General features: G+C 35.8%; 1 protein-coding gene across 1 annotated transcript in view; it reads left to right on the top strand.

The window, feature by feature from the left end:
* Window positions 1–12,317, top strand: part of LOC124357875 (guanylate cyclase soluble subunit beta-1) — an 824,835-nt gene extending 812,518 nt beyond the window's left edge. Inside the window, exons 11-14 of the mRNA XM_046809961.1 lie at window positions 4,072–4,309; window positions 5,601–5,741; window positions 6,921–7,078; window positions 10,757–12,317. Of these exons, the coding sequence (XP_046665917.1) occupies window positions 4,072–4,309; window positions 5,601–5,741; window positions 6,921–7,078; window positions 10,757–10,886 (667 nt within the window). The 3' untranslated portion in view covers window positions 10,887–12,317. The remainder of the gene's footprint in view (window positions 1–4,071; window positions 4,310–5,600; window positions 5,742–6,920; window positions 7,079–10,756) is intronic.
* The last annotated feature ends 662 nt before the right edge of the window (window positions 12,318–12,979 follow it).

Below are 12,979 nucleotides of genomic sequence, written 5' to 3' on the forward strand. Positions count from 1 at the left end.
ATGTAAAATGTGTTTACCACTCCATTTTTTTGCATTTGATACCGATTTGCTCAAAAACTACTTATCTTACAGTATTGGGACCTGTATTATTTCCAAAATTTCAGGAAGACTTCGTTTTACATAGTGAGCTGAAATCCGGGCGAAATCTTTCGCTAGCCGTAACTCGCTAACAACGCATTTGCCGACCCATGCTGATTTAACATTTTTCATTATTTACATGTAGAATTAGCTCCTACAGTTTCTGCATAGCTTCGTGAATCACACTGTATTTATCACAATATTGCATACTGTATATCCTTTACAACAACTAACGTTTTCTTTCGTTCTACCACTCCATGTCATTACAAATAGAGTAAAATTCCTAAAACTATTTACTAAAGTTATTGCAAAATATTCAAAAACGGTTTAGTCTGATTTATGTTATCCTATGATTCTTTTTAATCCTTCGAATATTTTGGTAAATTACACTGAAAATTGGCAATTTCCGTACAATAACATTACAAGGTAAAATCTCGTCACACCATGTGTCGCTTAACAGCCTTGGCTGAAATTTCTTTCAAAATTTCAAGTCTATAGCTATATATTTTACTAGGTCACATGTTAAAATGTCATATTATTGTACATCATTTGTTTTCTCGTATCCATCATGGTTACCCAACACCAATGCAAAAATGTTCGGTAACGTTCAAGAAATTCTATGGAGTGCCATGTACCATCATCGTTGCTTATATAAAAATGAAACTTCATGCAATGTTTCAAGTCTATAAGTTAGTTCTTTACAGATATGTCAAGTGCGCAGACAAATGTACAGAAATACAATTTTTCCAGTCCTTGAATTATAAGTGTTTGTAGCACTTAGTAAATAAATGAGATCATTGATATTTTACCGATATTGCTCGAAACTTAACTATATTTTATAGTAAAATTATTTAGACGATTTGGAATACACATTAAAGCAGCGATGTTTTGTTGTATGGAATCTTTTATAACAATCGTACTCTAATTATTAAGAAGCTCTTGTAGTTCACGAGATCACCGCGAGGTGACAGCACAGTATGCGAGCGCGGCTTTAGCAGACTCATCGCTCAATATTGTCAAAACAACAAACTTTGTTGAACATTATCGTGTTTCTGAACTTTAATTATTAAAAAAATGTCATTGTAGATCATCATTGGATTTATAATTCTTATCGGAAAAAATTACCTCAGAAAATTGTTTATACTTTGTGAATCTAAATAGTAAACTTTTTATGTTTAAAGTAGTTATTAAAATCAACTTTTTTAATATAATTTAATATACTGTTCCCTCACTTCATTGATAATCATATAGAGGGTTTATTTAAATGTGTGTACTGAAGGCGGTGTACTTGTGAAAGATCAGATTATCGTAGAATTGTTAATTCAGCGAATTTCTCCATAAAATCAACATTGTAAACAGTTTTAAAATGATTTGATGAGTTTTTACGAGCGTCTTAAAAAACCTGTTGTTCGTCTTTTACAACAAATAAATATAATCTTCAGTCCTCTGTGTCGCAGGAATTCAGTGTAGTTCAACGCACGGATATTTTTATCAAGAATCAGTATTTATTTTGTGGAATCAGCTAATTACGTATAAACGATAAAATTTCAAAGTCTTATTTAAAAAGTCAATTGTGTCATGTCCCCTCGTATATTCAAGCTCAGCAAATATTGTGTATTGGAGGTTGCTGTACTCAGCCCTGCCTATCAGTGTTTCCCACGAGTTGAGACACTGCCATCCCGTGCCTCCTAAGAGGTTCAACCACGTCAAAGAACGTTCTCTGGTGAAATCGAGTTTAGCAAGTAATATGTGTTGCAGGTTGCTATACTCAGTCCTGCCCATCAGTGTTTGCCAACGAGATGAGACACCGCCGTTCCCGTGCCTCCTAGGAGGGTTCTCAACCACGTTATTGAAACGTTCTGTGGGTATAGTCGGTTTCCAGCCAAGTTAATATGACGATGCCAGGTTGCTTACTACTCAGTCCTGCCCATCATCTGTGTTGCCAAACGAGATGAGACACCGCCGTCCCGTTGCCTCCTTAGGAGGATTCAACACACGTTATTGATCGGTTCTCTGGTATAGTCGGGTTTCCGCATGTAATTATGACCGTTGGCAGGTTGCCTATAACTCAGTCCTGCCCCATCAGTGTTGCCAAACGAGATGAGACACCGCCGTCCCCGTGCCTCCCTAGGAGATTCAACCCCCCCCCACGTTATTGAAGCGTTCTCCTGGTATAATCGAGTCGTTTAGGCAAGTAATAGTATGTGTTTGCAAGGTTGCTATACTCAGTCCTGCCCATCAGTGTTGCCCAACGAGTTGAGACCACCGCCGTCCCGTGGCCTCCTAGGAAGGTTTTGATATCCTACGTCATTGAAACGTTCTTCTGGTGAAATCGTGTTTAGCAAGTACTAATGTGTTGCAGGTTGCTATACACAAGTCCTGCCCATCCGTGTTGCCAACGAGTTGAAACACACGCCGTCCCCGTGCTTCCTAGGAGGTTCAATCATACGTTTATTGATACGTTCTCATGGTATAGTCGGGTTCAGCAAGTAATATGCTGGTTGTAGGTTGCTATACTCAGTCCTGCCCCATCAGAGTTGCACAAACGAGATAGAGGACCACCGCCGTCACGTGCCTCCTAGGAGGTTTTTCCAACCACGTTATTGTAGAACGTTCTCTGGTATAATCGAGTTTAGCAAGTATTGTGTGTTTGCAGGTTGCATGAATACTCAGTCCTGCCCATCAGTGTTGCCGAACGAGATGAGACACCGCCGTCCCGTGCCTCCTAGGAGAATCTCAAACCACGTTTAATTGGAACGTTCTACTGGTATAATCGAGTCTTAGCAAGCTAATATTGTGTTGCAAGGTTGCTATTACTCAGTCTGCTGCCTTCAGTGTTGCCAACGAGTTTGAGACAACCGCCCGTCCACCGTGCATCCTAGGAGGTTCAACCACGTCCATTGAACGTTCTCTGGTGAAATCGAGTTTAGCAAGTAATATGTGGTTGCAGGTTGCCTATACTCAGTCCTGCCCATCGAGTGTTGCCAAACGAGATGAGACACCCGCCCGTCCCAGTGCCTCCTAGGAGGTTCAACCACGTTTTTGAACGGTTCTGGTGGTATAGTCGTGGTTCTGCAAGTAATATGACGTTGCAGGTTGACTTATACTCAGTCCTGCCCATCAGTGTTGCCAAACGAGAATTGAGACACCGCCGTCCGTGCCTCCTCCTAGGAGGATTCAACCACGTTATTGAAACGTTCTCTGGTATAATCGAGTTTAGGCAAAGTTAATATGTGTTGCAAGGTTGATATACTCAGTCCTGCCCATCAGTGGTTGCCAACGAGTTGAGATCCACCGCAGTCCCGTGCCTTCACTAGGAGGTTCCAACCACGTCATTGAACGTTCTCTGGTGAAATCGAGTTTAGTGCAAAGTTAAATATGTGTTTGCAAGGTTTGCTATACTCAGTCCCTGCCCATCTCAGTGTTTTGCCTAACGAGCTGGAGACACCGCCGGTCCCCCGTGCCGTCCAAAGGAGGCTTGAAACCACGTCATTGAACGGTATCTCTGGTGAAATAGAGTTTAGCAAAGGTATATATGTGTTTGCAGGTTTTCTCTATAACTCTAAGTCACTCCGCCCATGCAGTGTTGGCCAACGAGTTGAAACACCGCCCGTCCCGTGCTTTCCTAGGAGGTGTTCAAACCGTTATTGAACGTTCTCTGGTATAGTCGGGCTTCCAGCAAGTAATATGTGTTGCAGGTTTGCTATACATCAGTCCTGTCCTGTGCCATCAGTGTTGCAAACGAGTTTTGGAAGGACTTACCGCCGTCCCGTGCCTCCTAGGAGGTTCAACCACGTTATTAAAACGTTCTCTTGGTATAATCGAGTTTAGCAAAGTAATATGTGTTTGCTAGTTGCTATACACAGTTCTACCCATCGGTGGTTGCCAAACGAGTTGAGACCACATGCCCGGTCCCGTGCCTCCTAAGAGGTTCGACCCCGTCAAAGAACGTTCTCTGGTATAGTCGAGTTTAGCAAGTATTGTGTGTTGCAGGTTGCTATACTCAGTCCTGCCCATCAGTGTTGCCAACGAGTTGAGACACCGCCGTCCAGTGCCTCCTAAGAGGTTCGACCCCGTTACTGTCATGTTCTCTGGTATAGTGGGGTTCAGTAAATATTGTGCCAACCACACGGACGCTGCCGGAGCGATGAAGATCGTCACTCTCCTAAACAGACTGTACACCAGGTTTGACGTCCTCACAGACCCCAAGAAGAATCCAAATGTATATAAGGTAACATACCTTTATAATACAATGTTAGTTTTTCGTCGTTTAGTATAGTTGTTTTTTATTTTTCATAAAGTTATCACTAAACAACATTGCACATTTTGATAGCAATTTATCCCGAGTGACCAAAACGTCTTCCCACATTTTATCTTTAAAACTGTTTAGAATTTTTGGTACTTTACCGTTAACTACGAGACAGCGTTAACTACGAGACAGCGTTAACTACGTTAACTACGAGACAGCGTTAACTACGAGACTACCTTCTACTCAGTGCAGCATCTGAAATCTAACTCAGACTTAACTCCTGGAATTTGGAGTTGATTTCCATCTGAAGAGAGTTTAAAAGTGGGCGTCGTAGACATTCAAAACGAACTCTCCGTCACCGTATTTTCTTATGATATTCCGGTTTTAAACTGTGATGTTGAAATGATGCTTAGAGTCCGTTTAGAATGTCTTCGTCGCCCACTTTTTTTGGTTTCTTCAGACGAACGTTGACCCCAGGATTCAAATTTGTTACAGTAATGGATTTCAGACTCTGCACTCTGAATGGAAAACACTTAGTCTGCACATTAAACTTCAGGAATTCTTGTTTCTTTGATCACGGAGCTAGAATTATTACCTTTGAGGATTAATCACTCGTAGATAGTAACAGTACTTCGAACTCATTCAATAAATTATTCATTTCACACTCAGTCAATAATTAAACATAAATCGGATGTAAGTTTGCTTACTTCTATTTAACCAAAAACAAGCAAGGTGAACTCTATAAAGAGATCTTAAAACTATCTTAAATACACTTTCAAACCGAAAATAGATATCAACTTTTTTTCGGGATTTCTGAAATAATGAGAATGTTTTCTTGGTTTGATCGTGGTGAAAGAAATATAATATACTATACAGCCGTATTTATTTAACACTACATCAGGGTGACTTGATCACTACGTAAAATTCAATTATTAAATACAAATTTAGTAACGGTCGCCAAACGAAGCAGGCTTCATAACATGTTTCAGTTCTCTGTTATCAAGGGATAAAGAATTTGGTTCAGTAAATCGAGTTAAAATTATATTTTCAATCTTCTATATATATTATGAATGCAATGTTTTCTGTAGAATGTGAATTCTTACGATAATATACAACACTGTTGATTCTTTTTCTTTGTGTGTGTATGATTCTAATGCTAACAATTAATCAGATAAGCAGCCTATAATTATAACAGTGATTTGTTACTTAAGTTGAGAAGGCCGATATGTACGACTTCTGATGTTAGTGTTAATTATCAATGGTTTACCGGCAGGTGGAGACGGTGGGAGACAAGTACATGGCAGTGAGCGGGCTACCAGAACCATGCAATACGCATGCGCGGTGTATCGCCAAGCTGGCCTTGGATATCATGGACCTCAGCAGGGAGGTGCTGGATGACGATGGAGTACCCATTGTAAGATATAGTACTTCTTTAAGACGTTGCTTTAGTGTGTGTAACAGTTTTGTCATAGAGATGAACTAAAACTAAAAAACCCTTCAACTTGAAAGACACCGGCTCAAACATTGAATGATTCTTTTGACATAAAATATATTCTATAAGTCTTAAATAATGTTCTATGAAATTAAATTTAATGACGTTCGTCATGTTGGAATTTCGTAGGACTTAGTACCTATTGCTGATAGAGGTATCATCATTCAATCAGAGACGAAATACCATTCAAAATACAGGATTATGTTCGTCCAAATTGCAAAACAAAACTAGTTTTTACTTTTTAAGGGAAGAGACCTCATTTTCACTTAAATTTACTCGCAAGTGGTAACTCAGAAAGGAATTAAGAAATGGTAAGTTGGAAAGATATTTCACCTCCGCATAAACACAAAATAGATGATATAGGAACTAGAAAATAAGTGGAAAGATTTTATTCTTGTACATTCAAAGAAAATATATTGTATTTACAGGTATTTGATTAGTTAATTATAAGGATTTTCACGACTGCATATTAACAAAATAGAATAGTTTTACAATAATGTGAAGAAGATTTATTGTTTTGCAGTGGGAGGCACATGACAATTTGATCAAAATGAAAAATCTCATTGTTTATTAAACATTAAAATGCAGCTTAATTTTTTTAATACTCGATGTGTAAAAAAATCGTAGTACTTTTTTTTAGTATTTCTGTAACGTACTATTATAGTATATGTATATAAAACTATTCATTCAGCATAAATCAAGAGATCTTTGCATGTGATAAAATTATTAAGTTTTTTAATCCAAAAAGTGCATCTCTTCTCTTGAGAATATGTATTTATTTACATTGTTTACTAAGTAAGCAAATGTAGCATTTGCTGTTGTAACAGGTAAAGTAATTTAAAAAGCTACCCATGCAGTTTGTCGCTGCCGCTTCCCGGATATTAATTTCCTGTTCTTATAAACCTCGGCTGTCTGCCTCCTCGTCAATTTCAAACACCAGCAATTATTGCTTTTTAAATATATGTAATTATTTATAGTAGTCATTAACATTATTTATAGTATTAACACTTTTTTGACGAGATAAAATTGATGACTGAAGTGTTTACTCTTTACAAACATTATTATGCCTTTACTCAAATTGTACGTATGTTTTTTCCGCAGAGGATCTCTATAGGTATACACTCAGGAGAGGTGGTGACCGGGGTCATAGGTCACCGCATGCCTCGCTACTGCCTGTTCGGCAACACAGTGAACTTGACCTCACGAACTGAGACCACCGGGGCACCAGGAAAGATCAATGTTTCTCAAGATGCTTACAAGTAAATATACTTTGTTTTAGTAGTAATATTTAAACTGCAGTGAAACGGGTTTCTCCCCATACGAATCATGTTAAACATCACTCACTTTTTAGTCTTAGTTTTGATTTTAGCGGCGTTTTCTCATTTGAAAGATATAATGAATACGTATCCTTTTTAATTTTTAAGTGAATACTTTTTGAGCATTTAAACGTTGAAGTGCAGGAAAGTTAGATTTTTCCCCAAAACTCTAATAGATATAAATATATATATATATATATATATATATATATATATATATATATATATAATATATATATAAAAGCCCGTTGGATGTGTATTAATTTTATCTTTCAAATGAGACATCTATAATTCTACGAACAGAAATTAACCCGATAGCGCTCTTGAGATTTAAAAGTACAAGGAAATTAAAGATGTCTTATTTTACTAGGCGAAGTTAGGGCTATGAAGCCCTCTCTAACACTTAACCTGGGGACCAACGGCTTAAAGGTGACTTCCGAACCACCATCAATGGCCGGGCAGGCGGGCTGCTTGCAAGGACAGGATCGCTCAGCGGTCACCCATCCAAGCAGCAGCCACGCTCGACTTTGCTTAATCCGGTTATCTTGCGATAACTGTTGTACCCGCTACACTGTTAACATTGCTATGGGACTAAAAACCTATCCGTCAGTTCAACTGACTCTTAAGGGTCGATTCGGCAGTCAGGGATTTAGCTTATCTACTCCAAAGTTATAACCGAGTTTAACTGGTTATAAAAATATGTAAAACAATAACGTTGAAAACCCTTTTAACTCACTTTCTGAAGATAACTTTAAAGACAGGTATAGTATTTTAAAGAAACTACCAAATGTCTTTGACAAGTCACCTGAGAAAAGATTAAAAAATAAAAAATACCGCTTTCTTATTATTAGTTCCTGTTACCTATTCGCAGTAATACCAACTAATCATTCGATAACGATTTTTAGTTTGAGTATACGGAAATCAAAGGATGAAATATGTTCAGTGTTTGTCCACTATGTGGTCTGTAAAAAAATTCATTGTCATTTTGTCTTTGTGTATCATTCGATTTTGTCACAAACTATCATCGTAGTGTTCACTTGTTACAATATAAATAAGCCCCATGGCGAAAATTAAAATTTGGCAGTATAGTTAAAACATTATAATTTGGGGAAAACTATTCGAATGGCAATACAATATGGATTTCAAAAGCCTGTTGCTATAATTATAAGAGGTAAGACTCACAAATACCTATTAATTATCCATTTCAAACCCTTTTAAAATAATGATCAAATATTAACACTGTTAATGGAGGTTTTGTTTTTTTTATCTAAAAAATAGAATATTGAGTTTTATGTCTTGGTTAGTTAATATACTTAAGGGAAGTTTTACTCATTTTATGTAACATTACCACTAGCATTTTTTTTTATTCAGAGTGTTCTGCCTTTCTTTTAATATTTAAATAAAACTTTTAATTGTTCTTAAATATGTTAAATTAACGTTTAGATTGAATGGTATGGATGAACATGAATAATTAGGACTGTAATAAAACCCGAACTTAAATACTTTACTGTGTTTCTTCCTTTACCATTGTATCGTAAATAGAGAACTCTCACTTAAAATGTTTTGGGTATAGAGCAATCTTCCCTCAATGGACATCCTCTAAGGAGTTTTAATATACAAATATAGTGTCATTGACCTGTCATCTTTTTCTGTCACTCACTTAATTGCTTAAAACCACTGTGTATAACTCTGCTGACAACTGTAATGTTGTAAAGGACCCACAAAAATTATTCGTAATGTATTTTTTACACTCAATATCTATATATATAAAAATGAAACTGTTCGTGTGTAACAGCATCACTCACAAACGGCTGGACGGATTCGCCTAATTTTTTTTTTAATTTGTTCGTCTTGATCTGTAGAAGGTTATAGGATACTTTTTATCCCTTTCCCGATTCAGGATTCCGCCCCACTGGTTACAGAAATACCCGTAAGAAATGCATTGCAGCAAACATATGTTATTAAGTGAAAGAGTCTTTTCAAATTTTTAATCAGCTGTTCTTTGTAAACATATATAATGCGACAAAAAATATATTTATATATAAATTTCTTTACACTTATAGTTTTAAAGCATAGAGTAAGCTTAAGAGAAACGACAAATTTTGTTTAAAACTGTTTCTGCAATCATAATATATAAAAATGAATGTTTGTGTGTTTGTCCTTTATAGACTCAGAAACTATTGGACCGATCACTATGAAAATTTGTATTTTTCTATGTAGAAGGTTTATACGCAATGCCCATTGATGTAACTAACCACCAGGCTGTACTGCAAGATATAAAAGTTATCAAAGCGCCTGCACATTATAAACTGCAATTACAACACAGTAGTTACGTATATTAAAATATCCAAACACTATTTGAAGGCAAAGAAATATACGGGCAAAGCTTAAGAGACGCGTGCGAAGCCGCGGGAAACAGCTAGTATTCTATAAATGTCCTTTTTGTATGTTTTTTATTAATGCTGAAGTAGGTCTTATCAATTTTTTGTCACTTTTCAAAATATATATTTCGGAGGAATTAGTGTCAGTGTATAAAAAAAATATAAAATATTCAATAAGTTCACAAACTAGAATGTCTTTCTAATAATGTGAAAACAATCGATTATAAAGTATATGTTTTATTTGCATTTTTATTTCAGTAGCAAAGAAGTGTAGATTTTGAGAACATCAAGATACTACAGGAAAAATATTTTTCATCATTTCCAGCAATAAAAACGAAAGGGATGGTGAGCGATGATAAAACACATAAAAAGATCGATTTAATTAAACTGACCCGTATGTCTGGGGCAGGCGACAATCCATACACGCCTGGCCCCTAGCCCATAATCCTCCTTATGTAACCGAGGAGTTACTCAGGTTTAAAATCTATCAGACTATCAAATCTTGCGCTGATGAAAATTACACGATATATCACCACCCCTGAATTCTTTACCGCCCTAAACTAAATCCGACTAATTTTTACAGAATTAACAGTTTGTGGCAAGTAGATTACTACTTTTAATGTTACTAATGCGCAAGCTCTTGTAGAGATTGCTGTTTTAAATATAAGACAATCAGTAAATACAACTTAAGATAAAAATATTGGTTCCAAAAATAATACCCTTTTGGCTTTACAGGGAATAAATGTATTAAATGAGTATTCGTTTGGAAGCTCCGAACTATTACAATTTATCTAAATTTGACGTCCGATTGAAAATACTCAGTTTTGAAACAGGACTTTAAACACAATAGTGTTAAAATAAACAGAAAATGTAAAAACGAACATGCATAAATTATCACAAAATATAGTACAATATTTCATCAATAATCCAAAACTTAACGATACATTTTAAAAATGGTTTAGAGTTTCTTTACTCCTTATCTGATTGGCCCAAATTCAATAGCGTTCTTTCTGGGACCAAGGAGAACCTACAAACTAAAGTTTCAAATCTCCAGGACCTTTCTACCAAGAGTTATCGTACTGAAGGATAAACAGGAAACGTCAAGATTCTAAGAAGGCGAATGACAAATTCGCCTGACTTCTAAGAAAATGAAACATTTGGGAATAGATAACAGAACCGCTTCCTGTTACGGAAGGTCTAATCAATACTACCAACCTAATTTATCGTTTCTCTGTTGTAGATTCTTGTGTCAACCTGACAACGATGATCCGCAGTTCCACTTCGAGTACCGCGGTCCTGTTCAGATGAAGGGAAAGAAGGAACCTATGGAGGTCTGGTTCCTGTCCCGCAGCAAGGAATATATCGTATGAGCAGGGAAGCAGTGCTACCAACCCTAGAAACCATTCCCTTCTAGAAGGTCCACTGCTGCCAACCTAATCCCGTCAGCCGCTCTGCTCCTCATCTAGTGATACTGTTCAATCAAGCACCAAATTTCTTAAACTTGTACATAATTGTACATAGATCGTTCTAAACTGAGAGCTTTGTGCTTTTATATAACTCTATTTGTACATATGTAATGCTTCACAGCACAAGACGTGTAAGCTCCTGGGACATAATGTTTTATTACTTGTGTACATAGAGTTCATTTGTTAGCGTTAAACATGTTTCTTTAATTCAATTATAATTTTTGTAACAGCACTTTGTTAAATTGTTCAACAAATATAAGGGGACGCAAATATATGGCAGTATCTTCAAGAAGGTTATCATTTTCATACGTTTAGTATTTTTGTACAGAATTATTCTCCTGAAACGTAAATAACGTAAATTTATCAAGCTACAAAGATTTATAGTTAGTTATGTTGAGAAATATATTTGGTGATAGAATGTTAAAGATGATAGTAAATTAAAAAGCGTAGGTTGTAAATGTTAAGATAATGCTAATCATGAAGTATAATGAATAGTATTGTAGGAATGTACTACAAATATATGAATGTAATAAAAGGAATGTGTGCATATAAAGTAAACTGTACTATTATCCGAGTATCAATTAAAATTAAATTACATGAGGTAAAAATATTTTATAGTATTTACTATATTTTTAAATGAAAAATATGGAAGCTTAGCTTTAACCCATAATCTATTTCCAAATGAATCTTTGAACACGCCTTCGTCTCTTTTTGGTGCATTAAAAACTATTTTTGTATTCAATAAATCTCTAAGAAAATTAGCACAAGAGGAGAAGTGGTAAAAGGTTTCACATAGCCAACTGTTATAGGAATCAAACACGTTTGACAGAACAAGTTTAGTTTTTCTAAAATATTTATATTCATAAACATGAACAAATATAAATATTTTATAAAAAGTATAGCATAACAAAGTAAAAATTTTATAGTTTGTCAGTGTGGCTAAACATAAAAATGTAGTTCTTAAATACATAAATATCCTTATCACTAACAAGAATGTATTCACTATTTTTAAGCCCATATCCATAAATCTACATTCCCTTCAAGTAGCTCATACTCTAAGATCAAAATGACCAAAACAAGACTCATAGTAGGATTGTTCTCATTCTTAAAAACGTTTCTAACGACAGCCTTACCGTTTTCATTAGATTATTTTAATCAGATGCGTTGATATTTTACGATTATTTTATTAAGTTACACCTCTTTTTTCCCATAAATCACTTCTTTCCTTGTTATGTTGGAAAGTGTACAATATTGCCTTATTTTGCAACACCTGTTGTTTGAAACATATTGAAATATAACAGTAGCTTGTTGGTAAGGAAGACAGATTGGTTGTTATATTTTCTTCCAAATTAGTTTTATAAGTCTTCAAATAGGATTCCAAAGTATATTTTCAGTCAAGCGATCCGGAATGTACTATCTACGATCAGACTAGAACTATCTAATCAATTTGATCATGTTCTCTAATTTTAGTACGACCTTCACCAATTGTAATGTACTAGTAGATGTGTTAGTTCCAATTTTAAAATGTGGCAAATATTTTGGGACTGTTTTTAAGAACCAGAATCACTGTGATCGCCATGAAGTAACATGGACTGTTGCTTTGCTTCATCTTATTCGAATCTGCCGTTTCTGAGACTCCATTCTGCCATGTTAAATAATTAAATCAGAGAGCTCATTCGTATCTAAAGCACCTCCAGAAAGTAACACGAATTGTTGCATAGTTTCATAGTATTCGGTTCTGTATGTGCTAATATTCCATTATTGTCTGACATTAAACGGTATAAGGGAGTTGTCTAATGGAATTATGGAAAGCTCATCTGTCTTAAGTGATCGAAATGAAGTAACGTGAACTGTTGCTTAGTTTCATCATATTCATTTCTGCAATTTCTGAGACTCTATTAGTTTCTGCCATGTTAGACGTATCTAAAGCATCTCCAGGAAGTAACACGAATTGTTGCATAGTTTAATGGTATTCGGTTCTGTATGTGCTAATATTT

This window comes from Homalodisca vitripennis, chromosome 3 (genome assembly GCF_021130785.1).
Source record: "Homalodisca vitripennis isolate AUS2020 chromosome 3, UT_GWSS_2.1, whole genome shotgun sequence".
Lineage (NCBI taxonomy): Eukaryota > Metazoa > Arthropoda > Insecta > Hemiptera > Cicadellidae > Homalodisca > Homalodisca vitripennis.